This window comes from Microcebus murinus, chromosome 3 (genome assembly GCF_040939455.1).
Source record: "Microcebus murinus isolate Inina chromosome 3, M.murinus_Inina_mat1.0, whole genome shotgun sequence".
Lineage (NCBI taxonomy): Eukaryota > Metazoa > Chordata > Mammalia > Primates > Cheirogaleidae > Microcebus > Microcebus murinus.
In genome coordinates, this window is record NC_134106.1 from 13,645,097 (window position 1) to 13,667,792 (window position 22,696).

Below are 22,696 nucleotides of genomic sequence, written 5' to 3' on the forward strand. Positions count from 1 at the left end.
AAAACAAAACAATGAAACAGAAAATAAAAGATAAACTCCATTTCTTACAACCATACACAGGAATAAACTCTAAATAGATCAGAGATCCAAATATAAAGAATAAACATATGAAAGTATTAAAAATAATAGGTGAATACCTCTATACCCTAGATGCAGAGAAAGGCTTTTTAATTTTAACCCAAAATCCAAATGTAATACGAAGACTGACTAATCAAACTAAATGAACATTATTTTCATGGCAAAAAGCCCACAAAACAATATAAACAAATTCTGAAGAGATATGACAAGAGAAAAATTTGCAACATATGGCTAATATCCCTAATATATATAGTTTTAAAAACTTAAAATTTGAGGAAAAAAAATCAAAAATATTATGGAAAAATGATATAAAGTTATTACTTTACAAGGTATAAACTGGTTCTTAAATGTGTAAAAAAAGTTGAACTTTATTTATAATGATGGAGTGTAATTAAAACATTACTATACCATTTTTCAGCCATCAGACAGGCAAAAATGAAAAGGCTTAATATATACTATATACTCTGTTAGTAACATAGTAGGGAAGCATCCTCTCTTATACAGGTTGAGCATCCCTAATCTGAAAGTCCAAAATTTGAAATGCTCCAAAATCTGAAACTTTTTGAGCACAAATATGATACAAGTGGAAAATCCCATACATGACCTCACATGATGGGTTGCAATCAAAACACAGACACACAACACAGTTTATTCAGTGTTCCCAAGGGAAAAAAAGACCCTACTATCCCCCCTTCAGCTGTGATACATCTTTTCTGCACATGCCAGATATTTATGCTATATTTTTTACTGTGCAATACATACATGTGAGTAAGTGTAAATGACTGCTTATTGGTAGCATATAAATTCAGAGTCAGGAATGATGGTGATGCCGAACAACCAAAGATTGTCTACATGGGGGGCTTGGATAGTGACTTAGACAGAAAGCACCTTTGCTTTCTGATGGTTCAATGTACATGAATTTTGTTTCATGCACAAAATTATTAAAATTATTGTATAAAATTACCTTCAACCTATGTGTATAAGGTATACATAAAACATAAATGAATTTCATGTTTAGACTTGGGTCCATCCCCAAGATAGCTCATATATATGCAAATATTCCAAAATATAAAAAAAATCCCAAATCGGAAATATTTCTGGTCCCAGGCATTTCAGATAAAGGATACTCAACTTGTACAATGTTGGTGCAAATGCAAAAATGGTATCTACCCTATAGAGGGGATTTAGCAATATCTAATAAAACCACTTATGAATTTGTAATTCAATCTAATAAAGTCACCTCTGGAAATTTACTGTGAAAACAGAGATAGACATCTAACAATACAAAAGCAAGCGTGTGCATGCACACACATACACAGTAATTCATTGAAGCATTATCTGTAACTGCAAAATACTGAAAATAACCTGAGTGCACAAACAGAATGACTGAATAAACTATGGTACGGTTTAATGTGTGTCTGCCCACTCACACAACAGAGTACTATGAAGCTGTAAAAAGAATGAGGAAGACCTCAATGAACTGATATGGAGTGATTTCTCAGGATATACTGTTGAATGATAAAAGCAAGGCAGTTGGCTATCTTTGGTGAAAGAAAGTAAAACTAAGGAAAAAAGAAAGCACTTATGGACCTATTTACTTTCATAAACAACAAACACAAAAAACAAAAGATAAAAAAGAATTGGTACCTACAGGGGTGGGTATGGGTGTGGGGAAATAGAGTGGAAAGGAGCTTATCTGGTAGCACAATAGGGTGACTGTGGTTAACAATAATATGTTTCCAAATAATTAAAAGATTTGAAATGTTCCCAACACAAAGAAATGATAAATGTTCAGGGTGATAAATATCCTAAATACCCTGATTTGATCATCACACATTGTATATACATGCATCAAAATACATGTACTCCATAAATATATATAATTATGTATCAATAAAAAGACAACACAATCTATAAATAGTTTATACAGTGTGCTACCTTGTTTATCTGTAAGGCTGAAAAATAACATATGTCAGATGCTCATATTACTTTGTATTTGCATATAGAAACACTGAAAGCATATTTAATAAATTAATAAAATAGAATAAAAAGAAAGAAAAGCGATGGGGATGTGTTACAATTTTGATGTTTCTTTCCCAATGTTTTTGAAAAAATAAAATTGAGATCACTCTGTTCTCAACTTTTTTTTATATAGGAAGTTCTTCAAAAAGTGTAACAGCTGTAATTTTCTAATGTAATTTAATTATTCTCTCAACAGCTACATATTATTTCTAATTTTTCAGTATTATAAACATCTCTGAGCACAAATTGTTAATAATAACAACTAATATGCTATGTTTCCTACATAGGTAACTATTATAATTATACCCATTTTGTCAATGAGAAATTAAGGTTCTGAGAGATTAGATAATTTATCAAAATCACGTAATAGAACTGCAATTCCAAATGAGGCATTCTTTCTTCAGAACCTGTGCTCAAATTATTCTACAGCTTCCATTTTTGCTAAAAATGTAAAAATATCTGTTTCACTGAAATCTCTCTGATTTGGAGCACTAGTGTTATTTTCATCCTATTCAATTTAATGCATTTGAAAAATGGCTTCTAATTAACTCAATTTGCATTTCTTTACTTATGAAAGTAAATATCTTCTCTGTATGAACATTACAGATATAAAAAAGTTATTCTGTTAAAATGTCCTTCCATAATGAGTTTTGTAATAATTCAGAAGAAAAAAACTTACTGTATTGTTAACACATATATAAAAGACTAGTTTAGCTATAACTATCTGCCATAGTAAAATTTCAGCCAAATTTAAGATATATATATATAGAAAACATTTATTTCTTATGTATTTATAATATGCATGGGTAATGTAATAAAGTAGAAAAGCTACCAACCACTTACCTCATTATTTCTTCTCTATCTCCATGACTAGCATGTTCTGCCTGTATCTTTTGTCTTAAGCGATTAATTTCTTTGTCTAGAAGTGATGCAGATTTTTTTACTTCTATTCGCTCTGGGCAGATTTGTCTTGCTTGTGACATTTTCTCCTAGGAAAATAGATGTTTAATGTCTTTAACACTCTTCTTTGATGTAATGATCCATTATACTATTTGTGCCAAAATATATAAAGTAAAATTCTGAACTTATATTTAAGAAATGTATTTTAGTTACATTTATTATCAACTTATTTATCTAAGTTTTATATTGAAGATATAGTCTCAAGTCATTATAAATCTTCAAGAGAAAACTACACTGCTGTGTATAACTTTAATAACTTGTAAGATCTCCCCAACTTCCTAGTAAACAAGTTTAAAGTAGCAGTTACAAAAAGTGTAGCACCCAGGCCACTGAGGTCAGACCTAGCTTTCCCTCTTCTTAGGATGGACTCTGAACACTAATGGTATTGAAAACTCAAACAAAAAGACTCTCATGTTTGTAAAAGATTAAAAAATGCAAAGCTCTTTTACATATAGTACTTATTTTATATTCACAACATTATAAGTCTTAAACAAGAAAACAAACAAACATAAAAGGAAATGTATTACAGAGTTTAAATCATTTTCATGAAGATACATGAAAGCAAAGTTGGAATCCAACTGTTCTAGTCAGGACAAGGCTGCTTTCAATTTATTCTCCTCTAAAACCAGGGCCACTCTGCTTACTGCTGCCAATAGGCATGTCTAGCAGGAACTAAAATCAACCCCAGCCCACACCCTAACTACTCAGAGGAAGGGGTACCTGTTTCTGACATAAGTGGCTTTCTGCATGCCAAGCAGGGAATTTAAAGGAGTTAAGTGTGCCAAGACAGAGTGCATTTTCAAAATCACTCAGAAGCATGATACAAGACTATTGCAGTCTTGCCTATTTAAGTCCTCACATTTTGAGGGTCCCTAGCCTCTTCTGTTGATTCACCCAAATACTGTTACTCTATATAAAACAGAAATTCAGATAGATTGTCTGTTTTTGGAAACACGACATTAGGGAAAACACACTTTAATAATCATGACTACTGCTACAAATAAAATAATGAAAAAAAAAATGGTGGATAACCTCTAGTTCTTTCTCTTTCATATCCAGTTCTCGTTTCTTTTTATTTAAGGTATCCAAGTGTTCTTTTTGTTTTTCTTCATAATGCCGTTTCCCTCGTTTTTGGTTATCGACTTCAGAATCAGCAAGGTTTAATTCATCCTGTTTGAATAAAGCCAAAATAATCTATAAAGAAAAGATTGTTTACAAAACAATTTCCAGCATAGGTATAAAACTAATTAACAACTCAACAAAGAGGCTGGGATTATGTTATTCAAGCCAAGTAAGAGCTTCATATCTGTATGTGTCTGAATAGAAGTGAGGAGTTTCCAAAAATTAAGAAGTCATATTATATTCAAATTCTTACAGGATGTCTCCATATATTATGGTACCTTCAACTTTACTTTGATAACCAAGGTAGTTTTTGGGGAATCCACATTAGCCTGAAATTCAGGATTAGATATTTACAGAGGTCACTTGACAAAAAACACCTGACTTTTTAAAAGGTATATTGGGAGAGAAGGAAAAGATGCAAAGAAATTTAACAGCAACTTATTTAGTTATCATATCTAGATGTATAACTTCACAATTTTGAATATAAAATGTAACTGTAATGAAGCTATCCCAAGATCAATTTAAAATACACAGTAGTAGAGTAGGGTAAGGTAAAGACGTATATCATAATGCATAGCAGCCACTAGAAAAATAAAGCAAGAGGTACAGCTAATAAGCTAGTTGAAGAGATTAAAAAGGAACACTAAAAATTACTTGGTAATCCCAAAGGGAGGAAGTAAAGAGGGAAAATAGTTCAAATACAGGACAATTAAAACACAAATAGCAGCTATTGTTTCATGATGAAATACTGAATGCTTTCTTTTTAAGATCAAGTATAAGGCAAGAATGTCTAATCCCCTTGCTTCTATTAAACATTGTATTAGATGTCAACATTTACTAGGGGTGGACCTGGCTAATTCAATTAAGACAAGAAAAGGAATAAATAGCAAAAAAAAAAAAAGAAAGAAAGGAAGGAAAGGAAGGGAGGAAGGGAGGAAAGAAGGAAGGAAAGGAAGGTAGGAAAGGAAGGAAGGGGAGGGAGGGAGGGAGGGAGGGAGGGAGGGAGGGAGGGAGGGAGGGAGGGAGAGAAAAGAAAGAAAAGAAAGGAGAGAAAAGAAAGAAAAGAAAGAAAGAGTAAAACTGTATTTAAAAGAGAAAGGCCGGGCTAGGTGGCTCATGCCTATAATCCTAGCACTTTGGAAGGCCAAGGCAGGAAGGTGGCTTGAGCTCAGGAGTTTGAGGCCAGCCTGAATAAGAGTGAGACCCCCATCTCTACTAAAAATGGATACATTAGCTGGGCATCATGGTGCACTCAACTAGTCCCAGCTACTCAGGAGGATGAGGCAGGAGGATCACTTGAACCCAGGAGTTTGAGGTTGCAGTGAGCTATGATCATGCTACTGTATTCTACCCAGGGTGACAGAGGAAGACTCTGTCTAAAAAATATATAAAATAAAATAAAAGAGAGATGATTATCTATAAATTCTAAAGGAAGAGCTTTAAAAATAAATGAGTTTAGAAATATCACTAGATACAGGTCAATACAAAATTCAGTGACACCATCAAGTTGGTATTAACTGATCAACAACATTAAGTGCATATATAGTAATTTCATCAGGTGTCGGGCATATGAGAGAGGTGAGAAGGGGATGGGTATATACGCATGAAATGGGTGTGGTGTGCACTGTCTGGGAGATGGACAAGCTCGAAACTCTGACTCGGGTGGGGAAAGGGCAATATATGTAACCTAAATATTTTGTACCCCTGTAACATGCTGAAATAAAAAAATATTAAAAAAAGACAAAAAATTTCAGTGACATTTCTATATACTAGGAATAACTGAAAAATGAATTAAAACATTTAGTATAGCATGCAAAACAGCAAACACATATCCAAAATACCCAAAGAACTCTTACAACTCAAAAATAAAAGACATAATTCAATTGTTAAAAGGGCAAAAATTTGAACAGACATTTCTCCAATGAAGATAAACAAATGACCAACAAGAATGTGAAATTTTTGCTCAACGGCATTAGTCGCAAGGAAAATGAAAGCAAAATTACAATGAGATACCACTTCACACTCATTAGGATGGTTAACATAAAAAAGTCAGATAATGACAAGTGTTGGCAAGGATGTGGAGCAATTAAGACATTCCAACACTGTCGGTGAGAATATAAAACTGTATGGTTCCTTTGGAAAACAGTTTCAGAGTTCCACAAAATATAGCATAACAATGTAGCTTAGCAATTCCACTCCTACATATCTATTTTAGCAAATGACAATACATATTCACACAAAACTTCTACATGAACGTTCACAGCAGCAGCACTCAAATGTCATCAACTGATGAATGGATAAATTAAATGTAAATATTACCAGGCAATAAAAAGGAATGAAGTTCTGATATACATGGTATGATACAGATGAACCTTGAAAACATTATATTAACTGAAAGCAGTCACAAAAGACCACATATTGTATGATTCTACTTATGTGGAATGTCCAGAATAGGCAAATTTATAAAAATGGCAAGTAGATTAGTATTCCTAGGGGCTTTGGAGAGGAAAGGGGGAGTCACTATTTCTTTTTCAGGTGAGGAAATATTCTAAAACTGTAGAGATGGTTGCACAACTCTGTGAATATACTAAAAACCACTGAATTACACAGTTGAAATGGGTGAATTTTATTGAACAATATATAAATCCTGTTGAGTTTTTCTATATCCTCGCTGATTTTCTGTATAGTTGTTCTATCAATTGTTGAAGGAGTGCTATCACGTTTTGCTTCTCCTATGTTGCAGCACTGATACTTGGTGCACACATACTTAGAATTGCTATGTATGCTTGGTGGATTGACCCCTTTTGTCATTATGTTCATATAATGTCCATCTCTGGCTCTAGTAATTTTCTTTTTTTGATGTATACTTTATGTGATTTTAACATAGGTGTTTCTGCTTCCATCTGATTATTAGTTGCAAAATATATTATTTTCCACCCTTTTACTCTCAAATATAGCCTATATGGTTATATTTGAAATGAGCATCTTATAGATCAGCGGTCCCCAACCTTTTTGGCACCAGGGACTGGTTTCATAGAATATAATTTTCCATGGACCTGGGGGTATATGGTTTTGAAATGACTCAAGTGCATTACATTTATTATGTACTTTATTCCTATTATGCAGAGCTCAGGTGGTGATGCAAACACAGAGGAGAGGCTGTAAATACAGATGAAGTTTCCCTTGCTCACCTACCTACCACTCACCTCCTGCTGTGCAGACCAGTACTGGTCCAAGGCCTGGAGGTTGGGGACCACAGTTATAGATAACATACAGTCATGTTTTAATCAGCTCTGCACATATCTGGCTTTTGTTTACTTAGATCATTTATATTTAATGTAAATTATTCATATATTAGAGTTTAAGTCTGCCACTTTATTTTTTGGTTTTTTTTTTCACTTTTTTTGTTGTTAATCTATCTTCTTTTTCCTGCCACATGTGGGTTACTTAAGCTTTTTTTTAACGATTCCACCTTGATTTATCTATAGTATTTTTGAGTGTATCTCTTTGTATAGCTTTTTTTAGTAGTTGCTGCATATATTACATTATATACACCTAGCATTATAGTCTATTGGTGTCATTATTTTACCAGTTTGAGTACTTTATTTCAAGTTGGCTTTTATAGCAACTAATCCTTTAGTTACTAAAGCAAAGATGAGAAAGTTTCAACATACAAGATGTCCCTGCTCCTGGTTCTGAAAAAGAATCACAAAATAAAGAAGCAACAAAAGTTATAATCCTCTGGGGGAAATTTGGTGATTTATTCTCCTAAAGCCATGAGCAGAAGTGTTTAATATTAACTGACCTAATGATAAAGGTTTGGTTTCTACCATTCTTTACATTCCATTTTTATGTGGCTATCTTTGTATTTAATCAAAAATTCTCACAGGGTAACATACAACAAATACATTGTGGATATAAAACTAAAACATAAAATACATATATAACAGTTTGCCAACAATAGATACCTTCAGTGGATCTGCTAGTTCTGATAGTTGATTAATTTTTAATTTAATTGCATCATACTTGTTTTCTGCTTCAATTTTTAGACTTTTAAGATATTCCATATTTTCCTTTTGTTGCTCCATATTTTTCTCAACCATTTTCATTTTGCTCTTATTTTCTTGAGCTTCATCTTCCTGATAATATTTAAAGAATGCATAGAATTAATTAAAACACTTCAACTTATCAAACAGAAAAATATACAAATAATTCTGAGAGAGAAGAAACTAGAGGCTGTAGGCAAATCAGATCAAATACAAAGAACACTAGAATATTTTCATACCCTTAATGATAAATTAGGAAATAGAAGACAACAGATTAAAAAATATGAAGGAATAACATTTAGGAGACAAGTTAAATAACATTTTGCTTGAGATTATAACCAAAAGGAATAACTTTTATTCTATTTACTCACTTTTTTCCCAAATATATTTAGTGTATACAAATATATACCTTGTGCCAGACAATGTCTTAGATGCCAAGTAAATAAAAATAAATAAGATACAGTCCATACTTTTTAGTGTATCAATGAAAGGAATTAAAGCAGAAAAATAAAAATGGAAAACAAGACTATTAGTAAAAAATGAAAACAAATTTTCTCATTAGAGTAAAACTTCATCAGCATAAAACCTTTTTCTGTTTTGTGCACTGTTGTACTCCTTAGCACTTCATATGCTGCCTAATACAGAGTAGACACTCAATATTTATTCATTTTAACAAGACTGTGCTTTATCTAATTTACTATTTACTGCAACTCAGAAAAAGCTAAGCTGAATGTCATAAGCAGATGCCTCAAAAAAATATGGAGTAACAAATATGTGACAAATTAAAATGAAAAACCTCAATTTGGAAAAAAAGACTACACCTAACTAAAAGATGGTTCTGACATCTGTATCCATTCATATTGATAACTCTAAGAGTGCCTATGTGAAAACCACTGTGCTTAGCAGTTTAGAATCATAATTAAGTTTTGATAAAGTTGTATTTCATGTGGTAGAAGATAAAATCAATTATTATTCATGGAAGTTATATACACAGAATATTAAGAAATCTGAAGGATATATACCAGCTAGTTTCCACCTTATCAGGGAATGGAGACAGCAATCACAAAGAGTAGCTTCAATTAAAACGATTTAAAAAAAAAAAAGCTGAGTGTTTTTTGCCATTAACCTAAATGATGGTTTAATTCTTTAATATTATATTTAATTTGAAAAAAAACATTTTACCAAGGTTGCAATGTCTACAGATGGGTGTTCTTCTATGTTCTCAAGTTCCCGAATTTCAGAAATACTTTTTCGTATTTTCATCTGAAAGAAAAGTATTTTAGTAACATAAAAAGAAAATAATTTTGGAAAGGATGTATTAATCCACAAAGCTCTACTATGCTTTATGATATAGAAGGATACCATAATTAATGAAAGGGGTACATCAGCAATCAATGAACGAATGGAGGTTATATATAAATTCTGACGTGATCACCTTATTGGTAATCCATTCCCATGCAAAAAAGATGTAAGTAATCCATCTTAGCATTTAAAATGATGATAATGTTGAGTCTACAGTCTCAAGTTATGGAAACATTATTCTAATCTAGTGGTTCTCCAAGTATGATCCAAGTAACCCATGGCAGTTTCTGAGACCCTTCTAGAAGATCCATGAAGTCAAAAATATTTTGATAAAAACACTAAGATATTATTTACCATTTTTACTAGCATTTTCTCATGAGTGTATAGAAGGTTCATAACTACATGATGTGTAATATCACAACGGACTGAATGTAAAAGCTGATATAACTAGTTAAATTTTATTAAACAAGACATTGGAGATTTACCAAAAAATGCCAATCTTCTCATTAAGTTTTTATGGTTTTAAATTTTCTTTTGACTTTTCATAAAGAATATTACTTATGTCAATATAGTTTATGATTATTTTTAAATGAATTAATAAATATTTTTAAATTTTTGGTTTTAATTTTTAAAAATGTAAATATTGAGAGCTATAACCCACACAAATGAAAGCTCTTTGAAGAGTGTAAGGAGCTTGAGGCCAAAGGTTTGAGAACTATTGCTCAGAGTGAATGATAGGATCTTTTTTTTTTGAGACAGAGTCTTGCTTTGTTACCCAGGCTAGAGTGAGTGCCATGGCGTCAGCCTAGCTCACAGCAACCTCAGACTCCTGGGCTCAGGCAATCCTTCTGCCTCAGCCTCCCGAGTAGCTGGCACTACAGGCATGCGTCACCATGCCCGGCTAATTTTTTCTATATATATATTAGTTGGCCAATTAATTTCTTTCTATTTATAGTAGAGATGGGGTCTGGCTCTTGCTCAGGCTGATTTTGAACTCCTGACCTCAAGCAATCCACCTGCCTCGGCCTCCCAAAGTGTTAGGATTACAGGCGTGAGCCACCACGCCTGGCCCGATAGGATCTTAAAATTAACTTGGAAGTGACAAATTGGAAAAACAAAACGATGTTTATTTTTTTACCTTTAATTCTTTATAATGTACTTGGCACCTTTTAAGAAGTTCTTCATTGCATTTAATATCCTTTTCAAGGGCAGACAAATGTTGCTGAAGATTTAATATCTGGGCCTTCTTATTTTCCACTTCTTTTTCCAAATCGCTTGATGGAGAGGAGAGGATAAAAAAATACTTGAAATCTTTTTCTCCATATTACAAATACTTTAGTCCTTTACAAAGAAAAGTTTATTTGTAACAACTTATTTGCAAAATCCTCTTCCGTGAAACTAGTTCTATAATCCTACCAAGTTATTAATAACATGAAAATCTATTGTAGAAATTTCAAAAAACATCTTCTAAACTGGAATCTAGTTTTACTTATCTCATTAACAAGTACTTAACCTTTGAACAACATGGGTTTGAACTGTGTGGATCCACTTATACATAGCTTTTCTTCCACCTCTACCACCCATGAGACAGCAAGACCAACTCTTTCTCTTCTTCCTTAGCCTACTCAATGTGAAGACAACAAGGATGAAGACCTTTATGATGATCCACTTCCACTTAATGTGGAAGTAAATATACTTTCTATTCCTTATGATTTTTCTTGATAACATATTCTTTTCTCTGCCTTACTTTACTATAAGAATACAATATATAATATACAAAATATGTGTTAATTGACTGTTTCTGTTATCAGTAAGGCCAACAGTAGGCTGTTAGTACTGGGGGAGTCAAAAGTTATATGTGGATTCTCAACTGCACAGAGAAGCAGCACCCTTGACCCTCACGTTGTTCAAGGGCCAACTGTATTTATGATCTGACTTCTGTGTGCCAGGCATTATGCATAGTGGTAGTTAGAGGTAGAAATAATTAAGGTATGATTCCTAAAAAAGAAAAATATCAGGAATTGTAACATTAAAATGTGAACAAGACACTATACTATATGTCCACAGTACTAAAGGAACATGAGAATGAGTCTAAGAAAAGAGACAACAGAATTGCTTTCTCTAAAGTTTTCAATCAGTTGGACCACCTAGGGGAGAAGACAGAAAGAAACACACAAAGGCATAGAGTGACAAAGACAGATAAAACTAATAGCTTAATATTTTATTGGTGAATGCTAAGAATGTGTGGGGAGTGAAGGGGAAGAGAAGGACAAAAAAAAAAAAAAAAGAGATGGAAAACAAAGTACGCAGATACCAAAGCCATATAAAAGGGTCTCCATACAGCAGAATCAACTGGCTTCAGGAGTGATGTTTTCCTGCCCCACTGATCCAAAGCTTTGTGCTTGGTGGAAGAGAACCACCTTTTGCAGTTAAAAACAACTTTTCCCTGGTGTAAGGAATATTCCCTGGTGTTGGCCATATTCTACTAAGATGTATACATTACTTCATAATTTAACATCTCTAAAATCTGAAACCATTTTCCAGTCCATGCTTCAATTAGCAGCATTTTTTTCTTTTTTACTGGTACATAAAATGATAGTAAATAAAACATATATAGTATTTTATAGTATATAAAATAACTGTACTACCTTGGTAGAATTTCAAATTAAAAAAGGCTCGATAAATGTTAGCTGAATAAATGATAAATTAATTATAAAAATGGGAAAAGGAAGAGAAAATTCTGATAAAAATGAGGTCCGATGCAAAAATTTATTAGGCTCCTCAAGATTTAATATGAAATATTTATTTTATCTTATATTAACATACAGTAATTTTGCTAAAAAAAATTGCCAAATAGGCCAGGCATGGTGGCTGATGCCTATAATCCTAGCATTCTGGGAAGCTGAGGCAGGAGGATCGCTCAAGGTCAGGAGTTCAAAACTAGCCTGAGCAAGAGCAAGACTCCGTCTCTACTAAAAATATAAAGAAATTAATTGGCCAACTAAAAATATATATTGAAAAAATTAGCCAGGCATAGTGGCGCATGACTGTAGTCCCAGCTACTCAAGAGGCTGAGGCAAGAGGATCGCTTGAGCCCAGGAGCTTGAGGTTGCTGTGAGCTAGGCTGATGCCACAGCACTCTAAACCGGGCAACAGACTGAGACTCTGCCTCAAAAAAAAAAAAAAAAAAAAATTGCCAAAGAAACTTTTAAAACTAGAACCTACACCAAAAATAAAAAAACAACAAAATGAGCAAATATATATATTATATATTTTTCTGAACATTTAGAATAAACTTAAGCAATCAATATACCTTGCTATTAACTGAGTAGCACCTAAGTGGACACATAGGTACTACAGTAATAGGGCATTGGGAAGGGGGGAGGGGATAGAGAGGTGGGTATATACATACATAATGAGTGACATGTGCACCATCTGAGGGATGGTCATGCTGGAAAATCAGACTTGTGGGTGGAGGGGGGGAAAGGGCATTTATTGCAACCTTAAAATCTGTACCCCCATAATATGCCGAAAAAAAAAAAATCTGTGTATCTGTGTAAAAATATAAAGAAGAAAGTAATGATCATTCATAATCACTTGCGGGTAAAATCAACGTAAATAATTTAGCATATGAATACCTATATATTTATATAAACGCATGCACATTTATGTCTCATTTTTTACATGTGTTGTTAGAAGTATTTCTCAATAATTTACCTCCATATCATCAATAAATGTCTTTTGGAAATAAATAAAAAAAACAAACAAAACATACCTTGCTTAATAAATTGCTAAATTTTACAACTTCCTTTTAATGGGTAAAACTATTTTCACATAGTGTTCCTCCTTAGTTTTTAATTAGTTTGACATGGAGAAAGAACATTTGCTACCTAATGAAAGCTATATTAAGCCTGAGCTGAGTATGTGAGATGTTTGTGTGGGATGAACACAACATTCCCCAACAGCCTAACTAAAATAGTACACCCCTCATTCCCTTACCCTATGCAAATAAGCAAAAGTAAGGGCCATAACACCCAAGTTGCTGGTCATTCAACTTTTTCTATTGCTAAATAAGTTTTACTAAACTTTCCTATATCCATTATGGTTATTTTCCTTTTTTCTGCTCTCATAATCACACAAAAATGACTAATATTATTTGAAAAGAAGAAATTTATTTCAACAAAACTCTCATTTTCCCTACATGTACAAGCATTTAGAATTATTTTTTGCTTAATTTTCTTAGCTATTTCTTTTATTTAAGTTCTACGTTCTTCTACTCAAGATCTTCTAAATCATTAATTCAGGTCACCCATCAATTCATCAACTGAATCAGTTCAGTTAGGAAATCATGATTTTTGGCACCAAAAATTCTTTTTGTATGCTCTTGAGATCTCATTAAGTATACTTCTTAGTTTCATTTAATTACTCAATTTGTCTCCTCTAGCAGCTGTTTTCCTAGGAATGTGTTCTAATTGTGTCAACTAATCTTTCCACAATAGTGCAACTCAAAGTACCAGTCAGAAACATAATAAGGATCTCAAGCCAGAATGTTAATCAGCCCTCTGTGGGCACAGAGATATGGCTGATTAACATTCTGGCTGATTTACATCCTTATCTCCTTGAGGACAAGTAATGAACAATATGTAGATCAGCCAGTTGAGGGAATAATACATTGTGTTCTCAGACTTGAACACTGGTGTCAAACTGACAATGCAAAATAACTGACAACCTAGAATTCTACATCCAGCTAAGTGATCTTTTAAGACCAAGTACTGAGATAGATTACTTGTAGTTCTTCATTGAAATAACCACTAAAAGAATAGTAAGAAAGAATCAGAACCCTAAAGGAAGCAGTGAAAATAATATAGTACAGCTAAACTTGATTCCAACCTTATTTCAGAATCCACATCTTTACTTAGGAACTTAGGTCTTGTATTTTCTGATGAATAATAACGTCCTGCAAAAACTTGATCACCATCAGCAGTAAAAGCTTCTCTACAATTTTTGGGTGGCTTTTGGGACTGCATTACTGCACGAGCTACAGTATTACTCTAAAAAAAAACAGGAGAAAATACATTTTAAAACTATAAGAAAGCATTCCTGATGTACAGAATTTCAAAATGCTACCTATCCTTATTATACTAATTCAAGTATTCTTATTTAAATATTCAAATGAAATAATTCCATAAATACAAGAATTTCATAAACAACTTTCAAGGTTCAAAAAGTTAAAACTATTTAAAAAGTCACTAAAAAATGCTTCAGGACAGATGTGCTTTATTTTTAAATTCTAGTATTGCTATCCATTTAAAATTAAAAAATATTTTAAGTACTTTTTTAAGTGAAAATATTTACATTAGGCCACTTCATACAGATTATTTTTTCTAAATGACTTTTATACCCTAGAAAAGATATGAGTGAATAGCAAATTCCAAGATTAGTATACCAAATTAAGTAGGGAAAGCATGGAAATATTTAAGCCCCAACGAACATAAAAAGAGGATTAGGTTTAATCAAGGCCTACTCAACCTCTCCAAGGATAGACGTTTGCAACAGGGCTTTATTACTTTCTTTCAAGTATGCTTCTAAAATATGAGAGAGCCAAACCCACAATTACAACATGAACATAAACATATACAGACATTTGGGTTACTAAGACCATTACTTCTCAGTTTCTATGAATTAAAAAAATAGACTACAGACCCATTTATGTTTGTCTTGATTATAAATTTGTTTTGAATCTACTTGTCCCTTCTCAGTAAATTTATGTCAACAGATGAAACAGTATGGTGATCTAACAAGCACATAAAAATACATACACAGATTAAGAGAAAATATCGACTTATTTTACAGAGTGCAAAGTTACATAAGAAAGAATTTATAAAATATCAAGCAAAGTACTTCAGCTAAAAACTAGAGCAATAATAATATATGTATGTAAGGGCAAATAAAAAATGATTTGGCAGTCAATCAAGAAAGAATGAACAAAATAAATTTTATAGCACTATACACCAAAAAATAATATCCATTTGTGAAATTATTTTACAAAGAATAGCTGAAAGTTATAAAGTTTCCTGGGGCAGAAAATGCACAACCAGCTCTATATTATCCTATAGATTTTCTCGTGAGGTAAAAGTGCAATAGTGAAACATATCAACAACTCTACGATAAAAAAGGACCATAAATTTACATAAGCATATTCAGTTTTAAACATTTAAGGAAAACATAAAATTCAGCAAGAATCTAGTCTTACTTTGATTAGTAGCACTGTCTCTATGCTCCTCATGTCAATTAGGCTATTTGCAACAACTGCATTATCTATTTCTAAAGCTGTCAGAACTGTTGGAAACTCTGGATGATAAGCAGCTCTAGGAGACAAAAATATATATAGAAAGATTAACTGTAAATTTTAATAAATATACATATGAAAATTTTATAAGTAAATTATATATAAATACATGTTTTTAATGGGTGAGATTATAAGTAAGACTATATAAAATATCTGATAACATTTAAAAACAAATCTGTAATAGGCTTATTTTATTTATTTAGCAAACATTTATATAATACTATGTGGTAGACACTGTTCTAAGCATATTATAAATGTTAGCTCATTTAATCCTCATAACAACCATATAAGATAGATACTATTATTCTCTCCACTTTTTGTCAGATGAGGATGCTTCAGAGTTTAATGTGTTCCCCAACATCACAAAGCTAGTTAAGTGGCCAGGCTAGGATTAAAACCAAGCAGCTCTAGAGTCCAGATTCTTAATCATTATGCCCACCTGCATGTTATAATTAATAATTACAATTTCCTTAAATATTATACTGCTATCATACATAAATATAAAAGTCAAATAATTAAAATACATTTTAAATAGCTAAACAGTTCTCCCACTGATGAGACAAGAAGAACTGAAAGTTTACTATCAACACAGAGGAAATAGCAGAGAAAAGATATTCTTATGAACTGTAATTTGAGCATCTTAAATGACATTCAATCTTTCAACTAAAATTTAAACATCTGAGCTATTAACAGCACTGAGGAATGGAGATACTAAGAATAGTAGCTACAGGAGCAATGAAAGGCTAACGGGAAGATGATGGTAGTGTTCTTAGTGCTTTCTTAGTCTTAGAATAACAAAACAAAATGTGCTTAGTCCTAGAATTCCAAAATAAACAAAGTACCTTTGCATATATGTTTTATACCTATTCATCCATTAATTCAGTAAACATGTATTTACTGAGCACCTACTAGATAGCAGGTGCTGTTCAGAGAGCGGTACACAAAACAGACTATATCCTTTTCCTCATGGAGCTCACATTTAAGAGAAAAAGAGAATAAAGCAAAAGAAAGAATACAAAAGTAGTACATAGGCTTTTATACACAAAAAAGGTCAGGAAAAGCCTTATTAAGGTGACACTGGACAGACACTTCATAATGGGATAGTCACATAAGTACCCTGAAGAAGAGCATTTCACACACAGGAAATAGCAATCACAAAGGCCCTGAAAGGGACGTCACAAAAGCAAGGAGGCCAGAGTGCTGTGGTGGACTAAGCAGGGCAGGGCGTGCACCCAGAGACAGGGCAGGAAAGATGGTGAGAGGACAGATCATATGCAGGCCTAGAGGTCACAGTCAGGCCTACAATAAAAGAGAGACATGGGAAAACTTAGGGCACTCTGAGCAGAGGAATGACATGATCTGACTACACTGGCTGCTGTTCTTAGACTGTTGTGGCAGGAAACCAGAAGCAGAGAGGTCAGCCTGTGCAATACTCCGATGAAACATGATGATGTCTTGAATCAGTGTGGTTGCCACACAAGTGGTCAGATCCTGGATATATTTTTAAAGTACAGTTGATAGGATGTAGGGTAGCAGAGAAGCATCAAGGATGACTGGATGACTTGGATGACTATGGGGTATTTGGCCTTAGCAACTGAGAAATGAAGATGGAGAAGATTATAGAAGGAGCAGATTTTGGGGTGGAAATCAGGAGTTTGGCTTTTACACATTAAGTTTGAAATACCTATTGGATATCGAAGTGGAAAATACATATCGACCTGTTGCTTTAGAGCAAACTATATACTTAGGATAGAGTTCAAGTGGAAGTGAAAATAAGTATAGGAAAGAAGAGGGGCAGGACGCAGTGGCTCATGCCTATAATCCTAGCACTCTGGGAGGCCGATGCGGGAGGATCACTCAAGGTCAGGAGTTCGAAACCAGTCTGAACAAGAGCGAGACCCCCGTCACTACTAGAAATAGAAAGAAATTAGTTGGCCAACTAAAAATATATATAGAAAAAATTAGCCGGGTATGGTGGTCCGTGCCTGTAGTCCCAGCTACTTAGGAGGCTGAGACAGAAGGATTGCTTGAGCCCAGGAGCTGAGGTTGCTGGGAACTAGGCTGATGCCACAGCACTCTAGCCCAGGCAACAGAGTGAGACTCTGACTCAAAAATAAATAAATAAATAGATAAAAAATAGGCCTCACTGGTTAGAGGAGTTATAGAACAAAACAATCTTATGATCCTAATTAAGCATAAAAGAAATCATTGAATATAAACATAGGATTTCTAAAACAAAGTAAAAGGAAAATACCACAATCAAATTAAAATATGGAAAATATGCTTAAAATTTGGTGCATTTTTAATATCTCTGAATATAAGAATAATACATAAAGTGAGAAAGGATAATAAGCCAAGAACAGAGCTGTGGGGAGCACCATAATCAAAGGAGTAGATGAAGAAAAGCCCACAAGATAGGCTGAGAAACATGTAAAGGGTAGGAGAACCAAGAAAATGGTGTCACAGTAACAAAAGGAGTACAAAGTTTTAAGGAAGTCAAGCAATGTGTACTTAAAAGTATCTAAGGTCTATGAGAAGGTAAATACATACATATAATATACACATATATTCACTGGATTGACAACAAGGAAATAAATTGAGAATATAATGAGGATTTCAGGGACCAGAGAAGAATAGTGGGTCAAGGAGTAAATGCAGTCACCCAGGAGGAATTTGTTTTTAATATAAGAGAGGCAAATCAGTGAGCTAGCATGTATAAAGGGGAGAGAAGTCAATGCAACAGGAAAGTGTACGGGTCAGGAGAGGGTTGAAATAATTTTAAAAAATGGTTCATGAGTCAGATAAGAAAGTAAATATACAATTCAGGGCACAAGTAGAATAGCTTTAGAAGAATATTTCTTCTATTGAGATGGGGCAAGAAGTGCAAATGCAAACACGGTTCTGGGTGGTCATAACAAGATAAGTAGTTCAGTCGCTTCTACTTCCACTGAAAAGAGGAGACAAGGCCAGGAAGAGAGGACACTACATTTCCTGAATACCTCCCTGGGAGCTAGGCACTTTCCTAGGTACCTGTGCTCAGGTTATTTAAAGTAAGCCTAAATGAATAAAACGAGTCCTAGATATCTGATACATTCTAATACTCTAATAGTATTTCATTGTTCTTTTCTACATTAATACATCCAATTTTAAAATGTAGCATTAGAACCATAATTTATGCTGACAAAAGTTCTTCATACTCACAAAATAAATCATCCCTTCAAAATATTGATAAGGCAGCGAAAGTAAATGGAATATTAAACACTTTCCAGACCCTTGTCAACACACAAAAGAATTAGAATCTAACTTCTTCCACTACTCCAACAATGTGTGCTTCAGCAAACTACTCTTGAAGGCAAAATATGGACTTTGTCATCACCTAGACCTGTTCCCTTCAATTCTCAATTCTCTTACCACAAGCCCCTCTTCTTTCAGGCTGTCATGCCTGTTAAACTTCCTCTCTAACTTTATTAAGATGGTTCTTTCTAATGAAGGCTCCCAGGGCTCATCTTCTTTGTACTACTTTTCTTAACAGCACACTCAATTGTTTCCCTCCTCTGTAATATCCACCCACTCTAAAAAATTCTGATGGCGTATTAATCCAACAATACATACTCTCCACTCACATCTATAAGTAAATAAACATTATTAGTGAAAAATCCTGCAGGCTTGTGTGTCTAAAGTGTACTTGGAGTCAGCTTCTCTCTCATTCTCCTCGCCAGCTACTTTAAAACCCTTAAATAGGGTAACTCCCAAACTTCCTGCCCAACTCCCAAGGCCCCTATTCTTGGCAGATGAACCCATCTACTTCCAAGAAAACTGACATTATGCTGCACAAACCTAGCTCACCTTTGCACCCCTTCATAGGATACCGTGTGCCACGTGTGTTACACTGTTAAGTGACTGAAAACATATATGCCAGCAAGGCAGTGCTAGGCATTCTCCCCGTTCATGGGAGTCCTTATGGCAGTTCATAGAACAGGCTGTCCAGCTGTCTAGGACGATACTTTCTGGTCTTAAAATGACAGTTCAGGTTCAAGGAGGATATTCCTCACAGAAGCCAGTATCTCGCATAACAATTTCACAGGAATGGTTTCCGAGTTCCCCACAAGGGAAATGCCCAATTACAAGAGTCACCATAATGGCATCCCACCACAAGATTAGAGTTCTCCCAGTCCAGGTGCAACTAACCTGTCAGGGGTCATTTTACCATAAGCAATGTTGTCTGGTAGCAAAATTGAAATTTCACTTTTATTAGGTTTTAGAAACCTGGAATCAGAGCTAGAAATTAACCTAAAGTCAACTTCTCATGCAGACAGAGAAAACACTTTGACCCCTAACTCTCAAATACTTATCTCTTGGCTAAAAGCTCAAAATAAACAATACTAAAATAGAACTTACATACTTTTGAGAGATCCACTTTTTTAATATAATTCTTCTAAATTAACGGACAGCATATCCTTCAACTAATTACTATGGACAGAAACCTAGGAGTCATCCTGATTCTCCCCTCTCTTACATTCAATTAACAAGTTTTATTGATTTTGTCCTAAATGTCTGTCAACCTGTTCCTTTCTATCAAAACTGCAAATACCATTTTTTGCAAAATAACTTACAATGTCATGCCTCCATACGTTTTGTACACAGAATTCTATTTATGTAGAAGGCAATTAACCTTTTCTGTCACTTGACAAACTCATCAGTTAAAAGATTAATCATTTATCATCTCTTCTCTGAATTCTTCCCTGAGCTACCTACTAAAATATGAGTTAATTACTATCATTTGAATTATAACTGCATCTTGTGATTCAATCTAATCTATGCCCACAAAGAATATATGAGATAATTATTATTTGTATACAAATTTAGACTTAATTAAAAAAAAAAGCAAAAATATGGCAGGGCACAGTGGCTCACACTTATAATCCTGGCATTCTGGGAGGCTGAGATGGGAGGACTACTTGAGTTCAGGAGTTTGAGATCCTATCTCTACAAAATATTAGCTGGTTGTGGTGGTACATGCCTGTACTTCTAGCCCCTTGGGAGGCCGAGGAAGGAGGATCACCTGAGCCCAGGAGTTTGAGGTTGCAGTGAGCTATGATGATGCTACCGCACCTACTCAGATGACAGAGCAAGACTCTGTCTCAAATAAAAAAAAAACAAAAATAGTTTTATTATATATTTAAAAAAGCAGAGATGGGAGAAAAAAAATTTAAATGCAATCTGGGGTTAGATACATTTATCTATTTTTAAAGTAAAGTGATTAATCAGCAGTTAGCAAAGAGACTAGTTTGGGTATTGAGTTCTTAAAAAAACTTGATAGGCCATCAAAGAAAATAATTACAGCTCTTTATAGAGTCTATGAAACTGTGAGCAACGAGTGCCTCTGGTCTTCCTCAGGACCTTCCTTTTAATTTGGTTAGGTCTGCATCATTTCCTTCACTGGTATAATTTCTATGCCATATTACATCTGCTTCCTCATATTGTCTTCCACACGTCAGACCTCAAGGGCAGGGGATATCTCTTAGCTATCTTTGTTTCTCTAATGCCTAGAACCAAGGCCTAGACAGAAATTAAAGTGGGTTGATATAATTGTACAAATCAGTAGTAAAGATATGATTAACATTAAAACTCTTTTAACTCTTTCCAATCTTGCATATGATTAAGCAAAACTAGAAATAGTATTTAATTACTGATGCTTTACCTGTGTCTTACATCATACATCTCATTCCGAAATTCAGAAACTATGATCTGTGGCCGTGAGGTCCCAGGTAAATAAAACCGTTTCATCAGTGCCTGAAGGACTCTTTCATCAGCATGATTATGGCAACAATAGGCTTGTAGAAGTCCTTTCAAGCAAGATTCAATAGCCAAAGCAAGCTCAGGGTCCCGAAGATGAATGCAAGCTCCTAAAAGTTGGAGAAAATTATAGAAGGGCTCATAAATACCTATTTTTGAAATAGTAATAGTAATAACTTTGAAATAGTAATAACTATGTTTTTATTATATTTCATAATGACTTAAATATTTTCATTTAAAGTAGTTTTAATGATATTACAGATCTTATTTTAACTGAGTAGGAAATCTCCATTTATCCATTGGATACACTAAAGAGAAAATCCACAAAATTCTGTGAAAAATATTGTCCCACTCTAATGTAAATCAACAGTGGCTTTTCTATCTAAGTTTATATTATTCCAGCCTTTCAATACCGTTTTGAAAATCAAGTCAAAAGATTTACAGATTCTTTATTATTTTCTATAAAACTGGCTAATATTGAGATTTTAGAATTAGGGATGGGGGAAAAAGCCTCATTCATTGAAATAGCTCCTGTTGTAAAGGTGCATATCATTTAAATAAAGAGCCATCACTACAATACTTAAATGTAATACTTTACTAACAAGATATATTTATATTATAGCATCATTGTCACCTAATGATGTACAGAATTAAAGATAATTCCCAAGTAGAAACTAAGAATATCTTTTAAAATACCATAAATATATGAGAACAATTTAATAACCATAGATTTTACAGCTGAAAGAGAACTTAGAAATAATGTTGTCTGACCTAAACAGAAACTAAGAAAGTCATTTTACAGAGCTTACAAAAATTCCAGAGAGTATTCTTTTGACTATATATCTTAATGATACTGGATTTTCTGATTAATCAATCATATTCATTCATTTATTCACTCAGGAGAAAAATAAGAACCAGATTATTCTACTCTGTAATTACTTTTCCTTTTCTTAAGTTCTCTTTCTTTTAGCTACTTTATGCTTTAAAAATACAAAATAAAAGCTACAAAATTTAACATGAT

The 22,696-nt window shown here is 33.5% G+C and overlaps 1 protein-coding gene across 2 annotated transcripts in view; it reads right to left on the reverse strand.

The window, feature by feature from the left end:
- The window catches only part of SMC6 (structural maintenance of chromosomes 6), a 79,925-nt gene that overhangs the window by 19,088 nt on the left and 38,141 nt on the right, over positions 1 to 22,696 (reverse strand). For both annotated transcript variants that reach the window (XM_012755433.3, XM_012755436.3), the window contains exons 15-22: positions 21,581 to 21,785; positions 15,784 to 15,898; positions 14,421 to 14,581; positions 10,669 to 10,804; positions 9,411 to 9,491; positions 8,151 to 8,321; positions 4,093 to 4,230; positions 2,944 to 3,089 (exon numbers count right to left, since the gene is read on the reverse strand). In XM_012755433.3, coding sequence (XP_012610887.1) covers positions 2,944 to 3,089; positions 4,093 to 4,230; positions 8,151 to 8,321; positions 9,411 to 9,491; positions 10,669 to 10,804; positions 14,421 to 14,581; positions 15,784 to 15,898; positions 21,581 to 21,785 — 1,153 coding nt within the window. The remainder of the gene's footprint in view (positions 1 to 2,943; positions 3,090 to 4,092; positions 4,231 to 8,150; positions 8,322 to 9,410; positions 9,492 to 10,668; positions 10,805 to 14,420; positions 14,582 to 15,783; positions 15,899 to 21,580; positions 21,786 to 22,696) is intronic.